Below are 19,913 nucleotides of genomic sequence, written 5' to 3' on the forward strand. Positions count from 1 at the left end.
GATAGATTCGCTTTTACACTACATATTCTGTACTAATTATCTATCTATCTGCACTTACGATCAATTCGGCACGATAAACGATAGATTAATATTCAGACTCCAAGAAATTAATTGTATAATATTTATAATAATATTTTGTATAATGGAATGTTCGTTCTTCATTGATTTCAGAATATTTTCTTCGGATGTTTAATATTTTGTAATAAAGCTCTTCCTTTTATAAAGATAGTTAAAACGTTTGATTTATTAACATTCACTTGGCTTATTATTGATTTATTAATGTTGACTTAGAAGAAAAATATTTTATATTTATACTTTATTGAAGATCAAAGATTGCATGTACAATAGAAATTGGATATTTTTAATGTTGATGATATTATTCATATTGATTTTATATTGTATTCTAGTATAAGTGATTTATTTATAATTTAAAGATTATTTTCAATGCTATATATTTATAATTTTGTAGTGAAATATGTAGATATATGTATTATGCAGTGTAATTAAAAAATGTAATTAAAATTCAACACTTCAATTTAACTTTAAAAATTGAAGAAACATTAATTTAAATAAGGTTATATAAATTTTTTTATATAGCATTAAAAAAATTTTAAAATTACCTAATTAAATTTCCAAACTCTTGTCGTTTTAATATTCTTTAAAAGGTTTAAGAAGATAACTTAATCATTATCCGCAATAATTAATATATATCACATATAAGAATCATCTATACATATTTATATCTTATTGAAGATGCTTAATCCAATGAATGGATTAATCATGGAATAATCAATGGTAAATGCTTTTAATAAGTTTTTAAAAATTTTTTTTAATTTCAAATTAAATTATAACTGTTAAAATTCATAAAAAGATAGATATTCGAAAATTTTTTATAGTTTTAATCTACTTTCTGTGTCTTTAATTCTTTTATGAGTATCACAATATTGTAATAATAAATATCTTAGTCAATAATACTTTTTTATAAATTCTATTCATAGTTTAATAACTTATTAATTCAAAATACTTTTTCAAAGTACTTCTTAGATACTAGCTTGAATATTTCTAATTGAAAGTTGTATTCTTCAGGGTTATTAGGTAGATTATTATCATAATCAATAATGGACAAAAAAGATTTTTTGTCATAAAAGTTTTTATATTTAACTATAATAAATAATAAGTAATAAGTTCAACTAATAAATTATCAAGAATTACTACTTAGTTTATATTATAATTCTATTTTATATAAAATATTACGAACATATAGATAATAATGAATTATATATTTTTTTATTAATATCATTTTGAAAGAATACAATTGTTCTCTAAAATATTAGTATAATTATTTTAAATATAACTTAATTCTATAAAATAAAGAAAGAGTATAATTTTAAATATTTACAATTTAATGCCTTATTATTATGCTATAAAAAATTTTTATATACATAACACAAAAAAATAATAAAAATTTGATTTCACATACAGAAAGATATCTTCTATAAAAAAAATATATTATACTTCATGCATAATTTATTATTATCTACACACAAATTTTCATTAAAATTAGATTTTTCAAAATGAATTTTTATAAATGAATTTTATAAAATAATGTACGAAAATTTTTGTGATTGATTATAATCAATATTATAATCAAATTATAATCAATATGAAATTCAATTAAATTACATGTTATTACATGTACATTTACTACTTATAGAAAATATCTTTAAAAAAAAAAACTAATTTAAAATCCAAAATTATATAAAAAAAAATTAAAAAATATTATGTTTATCATTTTACTTAGAAAATATCTTCATACACTTATCTAATAAATCATTCTAAGTCGCTTTTTCAATAAAGACACTAAAGAACTGAAATGAATTTTAAAATACGGACATCGACAATTGATTATTCATCGATTTTTTTCCAATTTGACATGTATTTATTCGATTGACTTATAAATCGAATGTATTCATCGAATTTGATGGAATGTGTCAGATGATCGATTCTGATCTTTCGTTTTGATGTGATGATTCTAATTCTAGATTAATAATTTTAGCAATTAATTGATTAAGAAAATTAAGCTTATATTTTTATTTTACATAATTTCTTCATGAATAATTAATGAAATAAAGTATTTTATTTTAATAGTAATTTTGTTATTAATAATATTTATTTATTATGAAAATTTATAGCTGATAATAATTAATTATAAAAATAATAAATTATATATAATTTTTTTAATAGTTTATAAAAGAATATATTTCAAACTTAAATAAAATAAAAAAAATATTTTATTCACAATTAAATATTATTTTACTTAAAGTTTATACTATTATATACTTATGTATTTATCTAACTATTATGAATATATATACAGCTATTATACAGTTAGGAAAAAAGTCATTTCTATAGTTGTTAAATTAATATCTTTTATTATAATTTCATTACAATTTTATAATAGAATGAAAATCTAATGAATAAAAATCAATTAAGTTAAAATTTATTTTTAATTTTTTTTAAATTTATTTTTCTATTTTTCACGTAAGATTCAAAATGCTTGAATAATTTATGAAAAAAATATTTTCATAATTTAATTTATATGCATGTCAAAGAAATATATATTGTATATGTAAGTCAATAATATTATTATCGTAATGGAAAAAACTTGACTATGAAAGTAAATAAGCGCAGAATTCCTTTGCAATTTCTTCCTTGCAAGAAAACGCCCACAATAACTATTTATAGTTGAATTCTAATTCATTAAATTTTCAAATATTTAACGCACATTAGTAATGAACTTTATCTTGACACTCGCTGATGAAAAAAATATTACGAATTATTGAATAAAATTAAAAGATGAACAGTTTTAAATTTGTTGCCTACTTAATATGATCATATATATTTTTTTGATATATCAAATAATAAAATCAATATTTAAAAAAAATATTTTTTTTCCTAAATTGTTCAAATACTTTGAATCATAGTGAAAGAGAAACCATTCGTACGTGGAGCGATATTAATTCACGATCGCATGATCTCTGGTTTCCTAATTTCAATTAAGAAGTTATTTTATTCAATTTTATTTAAATAATTAAAAGTATTTGCACAAAATTAAAAATACTTGTTCATTTAACATTCACAAAATTGACTTTTTTCTAGCTTTGAATCATTATGCGCCAATGCTGTCACGGCACGGCAGATCGACTTTCTCTTATAAGTCACATGATGCTAGAAGTCACATGATGCTAAGTCACATGCGTTCCTGCGCAATCTTGCATCGTAGATGCAAGTCTTGGATGAGAGATCCCGCTTCCATGAAAGAATCGTGTTTTCTCTGACACTCATCTGTACAGGTGCAACGCGCACACGTAGACCAGACCAGTTGAAAGAGATGAGAGGTCGTAGACACGCGGTGGATCGATCTAGTTCGCCGAAGCGAGCGATCTTTCTTCTCGTCGGCCTCGCGCGAACGTTCCCTTTCACAAAACATCGGGAAGTGGATAATAGGGTAAACTGGGAAATATGGTTAATCAAATGAGTGAGTGTGATTGACAAGCCTCAGTTCGTGATTTTTTTAAATCTATTATATTAATTCTCTTCTTATTATATTATTTAAATGAAAGTTTAATCTAGTTAAAATGAATTTCGAATAATCAATTAATTTAAAAAAAAATAACTATTAGAAATGATATAATTGTAATACTATATCAAAATCAGTTACACTACTCATCAAATAATTAGAATAAATATTCGATTGAAAAAAATATCGATTAGAAAATGGTGGCATAAAAGTTCATCATAAGTGGCAATAAAAACGGATATTTATGTCCGTGATATATTTTTTATAATTTTTTTTAGATATAAATAAAAGTAAAAAAAAAAAATGATAATATATTGAAATGAAACAAATATGTTATTTATATTCATTTTTGCTATTACTTATGATCAGGCTTCGATATCATTTTTCGATATCAAATTTTTTGAATGAATTTTTTGATATTCGTTTCAATTATTAAAAGATCAAATACTATAATTTCCAATAATTATTTTTTCTAAATTAATTAATAATGTTAAATTAGATTAGATTAAGTTAGTTCCTTAAAAAAAAGGCAATTTAATAGAATTAACATTTAAAAGATTTATAATCAATTTTTGTCTAAATGTTTATTAAGATCAAAAAATAATTGATCTTATTCTTTTATTTTTAAAGATTATAAAAGATATTCTTATATATTTTATTAATCCTTATGCCGATTAATTAAACAGGAATATTGCATCACTCACAATTAAAAAGTCATATTAAAACGAACGTATTCTTTTTTTAATAGATTTACATTAAATATATAGCTTATAGATTCATTCCTTTATTTTGCTTACTTTGCTTATTTCTTCTATATTTTAATAATTTATTAATCTCTATCATATAAAAAACAATCATGAACATTATTGAAATCAATATTTTTATTATATCTAGGAATTTTGTTTTCATATGAAATTTTTTAACTTTTAATAATTAAAAAAACTATTATTCTTTTCGTTGGATTGAATTTTAAATTTTAATTTATTTGAAACTTATGTCTATGTAAAAATTGTTTTTTCTTTTTTAAAAAAAAATTCTTTCATATGATTCATTACTGGTTATTAAATCGAATTTTCTACAAGCCATGCACGAGTTTAAACACAACATTTAAAGATTTCACTAAATATAATTATACATATAGATAATTTCAAATAATTATATATACTTATACATATTATATATACAATTGTTTCTTATATAAAATAATGCTTCTAATTGAACATGATATATATAATATTAATCTTGATAAATTAAATTAATGTACATAATTAAATGATTTTATTATACATTTTTGAAAGAAATATAAAAAAGGAATTATAAATTTTTAAGTTTCATTAATGTTATGAATAATCATAAATTCTATGTACAATTAGTATTTATTAAGATAGATTTCGAGTAGTTAAAAAATTTATATAGATTGTATTATAAATAAAATTGAGTAACTCGGATGAATGGCTCATTAAGATTTCAGTAATGATAAAAATTTAAAGATATGTAATATTTTTAAAACAACATTTCCTTACGAATTTAAATTGCTCACATCTTTTTTAAATTAGAATAAAATTGTATTGAATGCTTAAAAAGCATGATTTCTTCTCACTCTTTAATAAATATTAATTTTGAAATATGATTATTTTAATTTTTCCGATTATTTAGATGAATATTGTAAATCTTAAAAATTGACCATTCTCTCTGAAATAATTAATATTTGCTTATAAATTTTCATTCTTAAAACAATCATGATCAAATTTATATATTCTGAATAATTTTTAATTCAATCAATGTTTATATCAATCAATCGAAAAAAAATGATTTAATTCTGACGAACTATTTTTTTTTTATTTACTGGATGGAATTACATATGGATTATGTAATTTTTGGATTATTATGTAAAAAATTATCATTATATTATACCAAGTGCAGATACATATAATATAATACTTATCATTTTGCAATGTTCACTTTTCCCATAATTGATTTGATATTAAATTAATTTAATTAGATGTATAAATTAAAATCTTATGTAAATTAATGAATAAAAGAGCTACTGTATTTTCTCAATGTTTACAATGCAAATTTTTTCAATAAAATTTTGCAAATTTTGATCTTTTTTGATCTTTTTACTTTTACTTTTTAATTCAGCATTTTGAATTTTTTTATTTAAAGTGATTTGTAATGTTTTTTCAATTTGATAATATTAAAATTAGAATATCAATTTTGATTGATTTTATAGATTATAGCAATATTAAAGATTATATAATATTATATTACATATAATATTTATTTTATTTTTTTATTATTTAATATTATATAATATAATATTAAAAATATTATAAAGAAATAAAATATAAATATTAAGAAAATTTTTTAAAATCATAAACATTTTCAAACTCAATAATTTAATAAGATCTTATATATATTATGAAAATTCATAATCTCAAATCCTTATTTTTTAGAATTGCTAGAAAATAAATTAGTAATAATATGTAGTTAAAGAAATCTTCTAAATAGAGATCAAACAAAAAATTTATAATGTTGCGAGACATTTTCTATAGACTATAATTAGACATGGTATGCGGATCACCATTTCAGGAATTCTGTTCAAAAAACTAAAGAGTTGAAGAAAATGAGCGTGAATAATGAAGAATCAATTCTACAACAAAATAGAAATTTTTCAACTATTTGGTAATTTAAATCGTTCAAAATTTTATTTTATTTTATTTTATTTTATTCTCATATTTCGCGTATCCGAAATAAGAAACTATTCTTTTAATGAAAATGAAATGATCAAAATATTGATTATTATATAATTATTAATTATCAATATTTATTATATATATGATTATTTATTATATTATTGATTATTATATTATTATTATATTTATCTAAATTAAAAATTATTTACAGTATAGAATGTACAGTATAAAAATAATAATATAATTGATAAAAAATATTAAATCATATATATTTTTGAAATTTGTAAAATTGAAAATATTTCAGAATTTATTTTTTATATTGTGTTCTCGAATTTTAAATTTGATTATAAAAAAACTCTACAATTAATGTCTAATTAATACAAAAAATTTAAAGAAAATACAATATCGATAAAAATTCAACAATTTTTAAGAATATTGATAAGTTTAGAAAAAGAGAAAAAATCTTCGAATTATTTTAAAATTATTGAAAAAAAATTTAAATATAATAATTTGCAATCGTTTTGTCCATATCAGCTTTCTATTGCGATTATTTTTATACATACATACATCGATCATTGTCCTAGAAGAGCTTTCTCCTCTGCATTGTTTCTGGAACAGAACAATGTGCCAAGATAAGATAAAAACAATTTAAAAAGAAAGATTATATCGCCATTGAACAATATTTGTTTTTATTAAATTTTTCTTGTAGAAATAGTTGTCTATGAACATTAACTAATAAATATACTAAAAAATATTTTAATTATTCAGTTTAAATTTCAAATACATGATATAATTTCTTTTTTTATGATTATTGTATTAAAATGAAATATACAATTCTTCGATACTAATTAATTTTATAAACAGTTGCATCCTATAAAGATATCAGTAAGATGCAATATATTATAAATTTAAAAAGATTAGTTTTTTCTTATTTATTTATTTTTTTTTTTTTACATATATCATTGTAATAAAGAAGAAAAACAAAATGAAAATAGAAAAATAAAAAAAAAGATTTATTTAAATTCTTGATTTAATAATTACACGATTATAAATAATGAGATGAGGAAAATAGTTTTAGAATTATAAAGTTTTCCCAATATCAATCAATTAAATAATCTAAGAAATTTAGAAGTTTAAACTAATAATTATCACTTTATTGATTTGAAAACAAACTAGAACAGAATATGTTATGTATTCCTTTCTCTCTTTCACATTGATCTTCTGATTATTTACTTGTAAGCATTTAGCTCGATTTTAATCTCTATCTTCTCTGCTATTTCGAATATATACGTGATTCTTTTGATCTCCAGCTATTTTTTGAAAATCAACAAAAGTCAACGCAACAAAGTTATATTTATTAAAAATAAAAAGTATTTTTTTTATATCATCGCATAATTATTCAGACTGTTGATTAAAATTTTACATTGAAAAACAAATTTTAAAAAAATTATTAATTGTTTATAACTTTTTTTAAGTATATATAAATAATTAATATAAATAATTAATAAATGTTTTATCAGCCTTTATGAAGAAAAACAACTTTTGCCTGAAAATTTTGTTTTTTATTATTTTTTGCAGTCTGCGAATTATAGCATAAAATCGAAAAAATAGACGAATTTTTAAAGGATCGATTTTACTTTCTTAAAATAATTTCAGCAAATAAAAATTACGTATAATAATAAATATTTATATAAGCATTACATATCTTTAAAGTTTGATATTTTTGAATTTCCGGGTTGGAAATGTTTTCTTGAAAGCGACACTACTTTTGAATTAAGTAGAAAGAAAATCATATTAATATTTCTATGCAATATGACATAATAATACAATAATGTTAAAATAAATGTAAAAATTAATTGAAAATGATAATAATGATAATTTAAAAAATGTTTCGTGATTTCCTTGTGCAATAATTATTTAGGAAAAAGATTTTTTTATTGATTTTGAATAATTTTTTTTATGCATATAACCACTTTTAATTTTCGAGATATTTGTAAAAAAAATTGTATAATTTTGCCTTTATGTATATATTCGTTACAGTATGTTCATACATACAGTATATAAATATATATAATTTATCCTCTGTTAATACACATAGCATTTGTTTCTCTATAAATCATCATAAACTTGCAATATTTCAAATTATAGTATATGACCTTGAACATTATATTAATGATTATGATTATTCGTCTACGAATTGATTCAATTGAAAATAAAGAAGGAAAAAAATATTAAAACAAAAATAAGTTACTAAAATAATAATCATTACTCTTATGATCGAAAAAAAAAAAATTTGATAAAATTTTTTATTTCATAATGAAAAAATTAAATTGCTTAAAAAATTAATCAATTATCTTGAATAATTATTAATTAAAAAATTTTTTAATCAAAAATAAGTGAATAAAAAATTCGATCTTCATTTTGATTTTTTTTTCAATAAAATTGTACTCTTCAATCGAAAGATTTAAATTGGAAATAAAGCGTATTAAAAGCTATAAATTTTGTTCCAAATAATTATAAACTTTCTTCTATTCCATACACACAAGAGTTAAATTTAAAGTTAAAAAAAGGTATAAAATGCGTGAGATTTAGTGCCGTTATTGAGAGAAATATTTAGAGAATTCGTAGAATTGTATCTTAAATACACTTTGGCATGATTAGAATGTGAGCGAGATCTTGAAACGATATTTTCAAGCCATAATAATGACAATCAACATCATCCTATTCGAGAAAGTTTATTACAAATTTATTACACTCGATCAATTTTTTTGGAAACAATGGACAAACTCTATGTATTCTTCCTAATTCTAAGAATTTTCCTTTAAGTTAGAAGTGTCATATAGTCCGCAATATTGGCCGATTACCTCACCAATGAAATCTGCCGAGATAAATATAAAAAGTTCAAAGAATACAAATATTTTTAAAAGTTTAAAGAAATTCGAAAGTTTATTAACTTCTGAACTTTTAAATAAAATTTTAAAATTTTGTGAATTCGCTAAACTTCACAAATGAATTTCTATTTATATACATTTAAACGTTTTAATATTAGAACTTTATAATAAATCATTTTTATTATTACATAATGTGAATTATATTACAGTATATATTCATCATGAAACAAAGTATTGAAAAATATATTATAGAAAAATATAGAATATTTTAATATGTTATTAATATTAACCCAATACAATGGAAATAGCAACGATTGCGATTCATTGATATCAAGAATTACATCAAAGTTACATTAATAGCAAAGAATTTCAATCTTTGACTATTCATGCTCCTGCAACACGATTTAATGCCCGCAGGAGCGAAGTAGTTTTGCACATTTGCACGATACGATGATTGTCGAAAGCCATTGACAATGTCAACGATGGAAAAAAACTGTATCATTAGCATTCGAAAGTAAGTTTCATATTAAATAACACGATTAATTATTAATTTAAAATTTAAATTATTAATAAAATAAAATATTTGCTTAATAATAAATGTTATTTTATTTTATTATTAGTAGGATCATAGTGTATTTCAAAGATATATAGTATATAGGTTATATCTATACAAATGTATATGGATGCATCCTCAGGATTATGTTCATTCATTGGAAGCTACAATGCGTTCAAAAAGATATTGTACAATGCGCAGAAACTTGTCTTACAGCAGAAGATGGATATATTGAATTTTATTATTATTTGTCATAAAAAATCAATCATAGTTATCAATATTTTTAACGTAAAAATAAGTCAAAATTCTCTTCTGAAATTATTGAATGACAAATGATCCTTCATGATATTATATTGTATGTTATTCAATGATATTTTATTTATAATCTATTTGATGTTATGTGTTAAATTTGCCAAGAATATTTATTTCCGTTATATAAATAACATATTAAATATCCAAAAGAAGATCATTCAGTAAGACATTTTAAACTTCGAATTGAATTTTCAATGAATGATTATTTTTAATTTAATGTATAATTTTTTTTATTCCAAATATGTTATTTATCGTTTATTATTTATCCATTATTTACCAATTATTTATCGTTCATTTGTTAGATAACTTTTATATTTTTTTTTATATTTCTTTTTATGATTTTTTATTCATTTTAAATGGCGAATAAATTCGATTTATTCGTTTTATACGAATAACATTTAATTAATTTAATCGACTCATCGTCGATTTAATTCGATTTAATTTTTTATCGATAAAAAAATATTTGTTATATTCAACATACTTTCTTTTCCATATGTCATTTGGATTTGTTTGTGCTTGGTCGACGGCGCGAAGCCAACGCTATCGCTACGTCGCGGATCTACTAAGCTAAACTTTCCATAAACTTTAGTTCCGTGATTAGTATTTTTTGTTAATAACTCGTTAACAAAATTGTAACGAAAGTTTTTACAAAAGAGAATGTTTGAAATTATCTGAGGAATTTTCAATTTTCACGTTTTTAGAAGAAGAAAACAAATATATATAAGTATAGATAAAATAAGTAAATAATTATCGCTTGCTCACACAGAATAATTCTAGGATAGTTTTAAATTATGTGTCCATTTGTGAATAATTGGAAGAATTTCTATTTTCAGATTAAAATGCCAGATTAAAATGATGATCCTGCTCAAAAAATGTAATAATAAAAAAATGATAAATAATATTACAAATCATAAAATTAAGATGCAATTTTTAGCAAATTAATTAATGTATAAATATTTTTCTTATTAATAAAATATTAATTTAATTATTTTTATAATAAAATGTTAATTTAAAATACATATAATACATTAATAGTTATTTGAATTTTTTTCATTTTTAAACTTTTATTCAAAGGTTTATGTAAAGTCGCTTATTTTTAAGTTATATCAATATATTATATTAATATATGATAATAAAATTAATACATATTTTAAAAAATAAATGTTAAAACATTATTAATAATTAATAACCATATTAATTTGTTATTTGAAAAACTTTTTATTTTTAAATTGTGTAATTTATTAAATATTTTTATTTAATTATGCTGTTTATGTGATTTTAATTATCATCTAATGCATGCTTAAAAAGTCTTATCTAATTTAAATACATATTTAATTTAAATTAACACAAACGCATCTAATCCAATTTTAACCTAAGTGTGATTCAATGTTAAGTAATTTTTTATCAATAATTCATATAAAATATATACATATTGAATAAAATAATACATAAAAATTTTCCTATGTATATACATATTTTCATTATAATAATTTCATTCACGAATATAATGATGAATATAATATAATTGTGTAAAAAATTAAAGTAAAATTAAATATATAAGATTAAATTTAATTTAAAATTTAATTTGAATAATCAATATTCTATTAGCATAATTACATAATGAAATAGTTACAAAAATAAAAACATATTATGATTATATATCTAATCATTGATTTTTTCTAAAATTAATCTTCGAAAATTATTATGTAAATATAAGATTTATTTATATTATAGAATATTATAACATAATAAATATAATTATCTAAAAAAAATTAGAAAAATGAAGATAATATAATGTCTGTATGGAATAATGTCTATGAAAAATATTAACTGTGCAAATGCTATTTCTACAATATATTTCAAAATCACAGAAAATAGATTACAATTTGAAATTCTAGATTAGAATCAAATAATACTTTCTTATATTTCTGTGTCTAATATTTAATTTCAAACATATCCTCAACTTGTAACGAAATGGAATGAAATTCTGTCTTTGTCTATAAAATAATTTTTTTGTTATATTCGAAATAGAATTTCCAATCATTTTTCTTTAAGATAATCTATTTTTTCGAATGGAAGAAAATAAAAAATCAAAGATATCTAGAACTTATACTACATAGAAATTAAATTCTCAATGCTTATAATTTATATACAATAAAATTTATATACAAGTAGATATAAGTAAGAAAAGATTTTATTTTTCTCCGTCAATATTTAATTTTATTCAAAATAATATTTTACAAATTTATAAAAAATCATAAAAATAATAAAATCTATAAAATCATAAAGTGATATTACTGATCTTTCTGCACGAATGAAATAGACAATTTGATTTTTGATATAAAAAATTTATATTAATTGGCTAGAATAACATTACAAACATTATCATTGTGGTTCGAATATGGAATCGAGACTACGACTATTACTTCACGGAACTTTCATTTTTACATTGTTCGCCACGTGATTCACAGTAGGTAAGTCTAGTTTGTATATCCTGCATCGTTTATATCCTGTTATATCCATTATTCCTGTCGGCAGTGATCAGACAATTTTACATCATATTGCTGAAATATTATTTTAATTTTCAAAAAAAATTTTTTTATTCTTTCAGGTGAATTTAATAATTAAAATTATACGAAATTTTAAAAATATATTATTAATGTATAAAAATAATTAGATCATACAATATTATTGGAATAAAATTTTTGATATCAGTTTATCAAATCGATCTTAATTTTTTACAATGGAAAATAAAAAATAAATTATTAAAAAATTTTAAAATTTATTATATATTTTAATTTCATATTTTAGATCCATATTGAATTAATGATCCATAAGAATTATTAGTTATTAATTTTATATTATTATAATATCATCACTTAAAATTAAAATTTAAAAATTATTTGCTGCTATAAAAAAATATTTTTATAGTAAAAGGAAATTTAATTTATTGTTATTAATTTTTTTGCAACATATAACATATAAAAGATTTATAAAGATTAAGTTTATTTTTTATGGAATCACGTATTTCTTATATACACTATACATTAATGTAAATATATATTATTATTTCTTCTATTATAAAAAAAATATTAAAGTATTTATAATAAAAAATGAATTAATTTAGACAAAATTTTAAATCTTAAATCTTAAACATCTATCATGAAAAATACAAATAGCTATATTTCTATTTATTTTTTCTTTTTCATATGATAAGTATTATAAAATTTCAATTAAAATATCTTCTGAATTAATAATTCTTTATATCTAATTTATTTTATTATAAATTAATTTATTCTAAATTATTTAATATGAAAGAAATTATATCTATTGAAAAATACATGATTCGATCCAATCTAAATATAACATATAATAAATAAAAAATAAAAAAAAATTATTTTTTGGTAAAATTATATTTAATGTTAAAAAAGTTATTATTGCATTTCGTCCATATATATCATCGAAAGAAAAACATAAATAAAAACACAGCAATAGTCATCAATGACTATAAAAAACTATTTCAAAAAATTTGTTGAAAATCCAAAATAAAAAAAAATTCACTCATTAAAGAAATAACGAAACGGCCAAACGATGCATCCAGGCGCGAAAAAAATAAGACCTTGCTCTCGTTGTGAAAGTAATCGCAACCAAGCTATTACGAAGAACGTGTGTCCTCTCACTTTCTATATACACACCCGTGCAATGAGCCATGCTGAGATCGAATTACACCAAACAGAAGAATATTAACACGATAAAAGGTGGCTATTAATTAGAAGGTTACAAAGCATATGTAATAAAATAAATTTAAATATTTCTTAAAACATAGAAAATTTTTTCTTTTTTCTAATTTTTTTTTCTTTTGTCATTATTACTATCTTTATTTATAATTTTTTCATAATAGAGAGAAATGCCAACAATGAAACATTGCGAATTTTCTCATATGAATGTGAAGAAGTAAGTAGAATGCTAGAAAATGATATAATTTTGAAATGAAATAATTGGACTTTTATTATTATTAGAATATAATACTTGATAAATTTAAACTTGTATCGATAAATTAAAAAAAATTGAAATTTTTTTTAGTAGATGTGACTGAAATAAATTGTATGCTGGAATAAGTGTGCATAAATATTTATAATTGATAATTGCTTTTAAGTGCATATATAATAAGTGGATATACATATATTTATATGAATTTATATTATATATATATATGAATTTATATATATTATATTATACATTTATATATAATACATGTATGATATATATTCAATTTAAATAATTAAATAACAATTTAGAAGTTAAATAACATTGAATTATTTTTATCGATTTATAATTTTCGTATTTTTGCATATAGAATTAAATAAAAACATAGAAATAATATCTTATCGAATTTCATATTCTATATTCTGATACACCGATAATTAAAAAATTAATAACCGATAATTAAAAAATTAAAGTTTGATGCTCTCTACAATTTGAATTTGAGTGTAAGAATATAAATGTTCTATTAGACAGAAGATAAAATAAATTTAAAAAAAACGATCAATTTTTTTTATCTCGATAATAAAATTGTGTTTTTGGATAAATTAAGTTTTAAATTTTAAAATAAAAGTTTTTTATTTAAAAATTAATTTTCGAAAAAATTAAATTTCAAAATTTTTCGATTATTCGATTTTTCGATTACTTTGACTATGTTCAATTTCGATTTTTTTAAAAATAAGGACTTAAATAATAAAATTTTATTTTCATAAAAATATTCTGTCAATAATTTATTCGTATCTAATCGATAATTATTCAGAAAAAAAATCGAAGCATTTGAAATAATTCAAAAAATGCAATCGATTCAAATCGTTCAATTGAACTATTATCTTTTTTTTTTAACATTTTTGTAACATTTTATTTTAATAACTTTACATTTTAAACCCAACCAAAGGAAAGAAATACAATATTGTCTAAATAATTATCATAAAATCGAAATCAAGACGCATTATTTGATAAAATACTTATTTTCTTATTATCTGAGAAGATAAATATTTGAGAAGATAAGAATTAATGGCGGTTCCTTCTTTTATTTCGCTTATTTTTATTGGATTTTAGTGGAAAACGAGAGAGAAAAATATTTCTTGTAAAATAAAAAAAAAAAAGAATAAAAATTATCGTATTCTTTTTATGATATATATCTCAAGTTTTTAAAAGCATATACGTGTTTCAAAATTTCCAGTTATGAAATTAATTATGAAATTATCCAGTCAGAAATTAATAAAAATATGAATTGAATCCAATATTAATATTTGTAACAAACTTACATTTGTATAAAATATTATATATTTATAAATATAACAATATATAGTAATACAATAATAACAGAACAATATAATATAAAATTTAATCGATATTCTCAAATTCGCCAATATAATATTTCTACACGTTTTGACATTGGTCTCTTTTTTTATTTATTTCTGATTTCTTTATAGTTCTACTGATGTTTTTTTTTATATTGATTTTATTCTTCTTTTCTTACATCCTTTCTATAAAGAAACTAAATAAAACAGTATTTCCAGTACATATTTTTTCGTAATCAATAGTTTAATTAGAATTTTTTACATTTGCACATACACATTTTTTTATACATTTTATACATTTTATAATTTATAAGTATTTTTTTTTTTAATTAAAAAAAATAAAATCATTTTGTAATGCAATATGCTATAGTATATATATACTTTTATCTATATATCTTTATATATTTAATTATAAGTTTTTACACTTCTAAAAATATTTTATAAATATTTTATATAATAAATATAAAAATATATACAGATTATAATTAAAATTATTTTATTTTATAATTAGCCTATGTCTTAATACTTAGATTTATCTAACAAAATTTAATTTATTTTATTTAATTTTTTTGAATTTTATATAAGCTAACAAAAATCATCTGTTAATCTTAGGATTTTATTATCTAATATTCAATTATATCTTAAATGAAAATTTATAATCGAGTTTTTGAAATCTATTTTTATGATTTTTTTTATCAATATAATGATAATATCAAAATATATATATATATATACTAATAAAAAATTTTTTCCAAATTCTTTTTTTTCCTTTTCGTTCCTAATTTCCATTTTTTTCTTTTATAATTTTTTGCCATAATTTGTAAATATTTTTCTTATATCTTTTAAATTTAAATTACAATAAATCGATACAGAGTAAAAAATTTACTATTATTTTTAGATTTTAATATTTACTTATTATTTGTTTCATCCGAAAAATTATTATCATCTATATGATTATAATCTATATGATTATAATATCTTTTTTTATTTCTTTTCTGAATATTTGTAGTCTTATTTTCATATTCATTATATATAATTTTTACTATATTAACATATTCGTGGAACGTTTTTAGAAGATTAATTTTAAATTAGTATTAATAATTCTTATATGAATGTAATTTATAGGCATAAGAAGGGAAAAATAAATGATACCAAAACTATTTTAATGAAGAGAAATAGTATGAAATTCTTAAAAGATTTTTCTCTTGCTCAAATAATGAATAGTCTTTTTCTCTGACAAAAATTCTTTTAAGATTACCTCTAATATACTTAATATCCTCTCACATTTGCTTTTACTCTATTAAAATATCTAGTAATTTCTACTTAGATAATTATGCATTTTTGTTCAAACGATCTTTAAATAAATCACATAATATTAGATATAAGTTAAAAGGATTATAATTTATCAATTTTTGTTTGTTGCCAGTTTATATTACGCTCCTTAACTAGTAACGCCATCTCTATAAAAAGAACTGAAACTTGTCGATTACTGTTGTCAATAAGAAAATTAATTTTTTAATGATTTCATTAGTTATATTTTCTTGAAAAATATTAAATTTTTCTTATTATTGATATTTGGTTAAATATAGATAGAATATAGATTGAATATAGATCTATAGAACTTTGTTAAATTGATTATTGAATATTATCAGAATTATTTTTTGACATCATATTTGACATATTTGTAGTTTTTTAAATTAATATTCACAAAGAATTTTTAACGATTTTTTACCCTAGTTTCTTAAATAAATAAATATTCTCAAAAATAAATTGAATAAATTATTGCTACAAAAAAATTCAAGAAATTATTTTCAAAGAGAAAATTCTATTTTAAAAGTAAATAATCGGAAAAAATATTATTAATTGATCTTATAAAATCAAAATTAATTGATTTTTAAAAAATGATCTTTGAAGAGAAGAAAAGTTATTAATTTCCAAAATATTATTAATAGTAAAAACTATGTATACTATTAGATATTGTATATAGATGTTATTAATGTTATTAATTTGTTTTCGTTATACTTATCATTATTGAATATCAATTTAAATGAAGTAACCAATGATATCAATAATTCATCAAAAATTTGATAACTCGTTTTCAAGAAATTAAAAATATTTGACTTACTAAATGTTAAAAATATTTGATTTATTAAATACTGTATATATATATTTAAATATAGATTTAAATTAATATAATAGATTTAATCTATTATATTATAATATGTTATATAATATAATATAATTATATATATTATAATAGATTAAATAAATTATTTTATCCTTAGATAAATTATTCGAATTGATATTTTTATTTTTAGTGAAATATAGGAGTATAAAAAAATCAATGTGTAAATAAAAATATTCTTCTCATAGTTACTGTAAAATACTTCAAATAGACTGTCTAATTAAATATTAGATAGAAGAATTATAAAGAGTATACATTAATTATTAAATATTAATAAATATTAATTAAAGAACTTAAAAATTCTGAGAATAGATTGTTATTATGTTATGCTGTTATTACGTCAATTAATTTGATACTCGATTATAACAATTATATTTAGTAAATTGTATAAGTATCAGTATATTTGGATTCTATGTATTAATCTGGATATGCAATTTTTAATACAATATTAAAATTTATCATTAATATTAAAAACTAATAATTTTTTATTAATTCCTTGAAAATCAATAATCTATTATCATTATTATTATTTCTGAAAATTTTATATTTGAAGTATTCGTTCCATCCTTTCTTTTACTTCAAATATGGTGCTGATTTGAACAGTGAGGAATTATTGTATAATAATTAATATTAATATTAATTAATCAAAAATAATTATTATTTAAAAAATTGAAGAAATTTCATTAATTTTCTCGCTACTTCGTCAAATAATTTAACAATTGAGTATTTCAAATTTCTGTAATTTTAAGATATATATAATTCATTAATTTAATTCATTATTTATAATTCCCGCTCAGAATCCTGTCATAATCAGATTTTGCTGTTGGTAATGATGGCGAGTGATACTAAAATGGTAATAGGATTTTAGAGCTCCAAAAATTTAAATCACAAAAACATATTGATTAGTGTGCTTATGTCACAAACTAAAAATCTATATTTAGTTATATCTTTACCTCGTTTGTTTTTATCTGATTTTATCTATGGTAAAATAGAAATTAACATCAACATACCATGAAATATCGATGTTAATGATGTCATCCTACATACAGAGCAGATATAAATTAATCATATGGAAATTTGCAACACATATTCAAAAATATAAAATCGAACAAGTTATACATAAAATTTTATTAATAAATTCATTTTATTCATTAATTAGTGATAAAGAATAAGATAAGAAGTGTTATTTATTTTATATCATAATACAATATTTGTATTTAATATTATGGCGATTTATATATTTAGATATGCATATTATCATTTATACTGTATTAATCAATTACTGTATTAATCAACTTTACATCTTAGATGTACTTGATGTAGACATTGTAGATGATGTAGACATTGTAGTTGATGGCGCCATTGTTGTTGAAGGTAGATATAATTCAGGACATTTGATAGCACATGCAAGATTCGTTATATATACTTCAGATGAATGACAAAAACTCTTACAAAAATATTTTCGAAAAGGTTCGAGAAAAGTAAAGCCAAATTTTGGGATACGATGCCCAATTTTTTCTTCAAAAAGATCTTCCTATAATAATAAAAAAAATTTTTAATAATATTAATATTATATAATAATTACTAATAACAAAAAAAAACATATAACAAGATAATTAATAATTATTCTGTTAGTAGAAAGTATTTTGCTTATATAAGTAAGTTTCTGAAACACGAAAGTTTTGTCAAGTCTAACCTGTGACCAAACAGATCCGATCAATATGAGGAAAGCAGCAATCCATGCAAAACGTAACATAACGAACTCTCTATAAGGACAGTTTAACTGCAAAATTACGCGAAAAACATTTTACAGAGAATTTTACTTTCGACTTATATACCATATTCTGCAGACGATACTATAAAATATTCAAGCTTGACCTATTCTTTTATAATTTTTTATAATATTTTCTTGAAATTCACATAGTCGTTCCAGATAACTGACAGATAACATATGTTCTTATCGTAATGCATTATTCCATATACGTGCGAAATAACTCATGTAAAATTAAAGAATAATGTGCTATTATTATTATAAATAAATAAAAATCAATACTGCTTCAGAGAAAATTGAATCATTCAAATAATTGGAATTGATTTTTTATTGATTATATATGATAAAAAGAATATATATCTAACTTCATTTATAAATAAATATGTTGCACAATATTTATCATAATTATAGTAATATTGTTACGAATCATTGTTTTTACCTATATGTAAATGACATATTGCGTGCGTGACCGAAGAAAAAGAGAATTATCAATGAGTTGCATATTAATGACGAATTAGATTGAAATCCATTATATTTCTGAACTATACTAGAACTTGAATTAGTCACTTTATTAATTATC

The 19,913-nt window shown here is 19.7% G+C and overlaps 1 protein-coding gene across 1 annotated transcript; it reads right to left on the reverse strand.

The window, feature by feature from the left end:
* Positions 1 to 18,731: 18,731 nt before the first annotated feature.
* On the reverse strand, positions 18,732 to 19,437 carry LOC105735641 (uncharacterized). Its single transcript, XM_012487356.3, has 2 exons — positions 19,259 to 19,437; positions 18,732 to 19,096 (listed from the first exon to the last, which is right to left on the reverse strand). The coding sequence occupies exons 1-2, from the start codon at positions 19,316 to 19,318 to the stop codon at positions 18,860 to 18,862; spliced, it is 297 nt and encodes a 98-aa protein (XP_012342810.2). The 5' UTR covers positions 19,319 to 19,437; the 3' UTR covers positions 18,732 to 18,859.
* Positions 19,438 to 19,913: the final 476 nt, after the last annotated feature.

The sequence above is a fragment of the Apis florea genome, unplaced genomic scaffold (assembly GCF_048593485.1).
Source record: "Apis florea isolate Af1SG1 unplaced genomic scaffold, ASM4859348v1 contig_2291_pilon, whole genome shotgun sequence".
In the NCBI taxonomy this organism is placed as follows: Eukaryota; Metazoa; Arthropoda; class Insecta; order Hymenoptera; family Apidae; genus Apis; species Apis florea.

What these genes read in the sequence shown, in the direction of transcription:
- LOC105735641 (XM_012487356.3), bottom strand. Translation starts at nt 19,318, where the DNA reads ATGTTACGTTTTGCATGGATTGCTGCTTTCCTCATATTGATCGGATCT. An exon ending in TCGGATCTGTTTGGTCACAG is followed by an intron (nt 19,097 to 19,258) that starts GTTAGACTTGAC and finishes TTATTATTATAG; the next exon opens with GAAGATCTTTTTGAAGAAAA.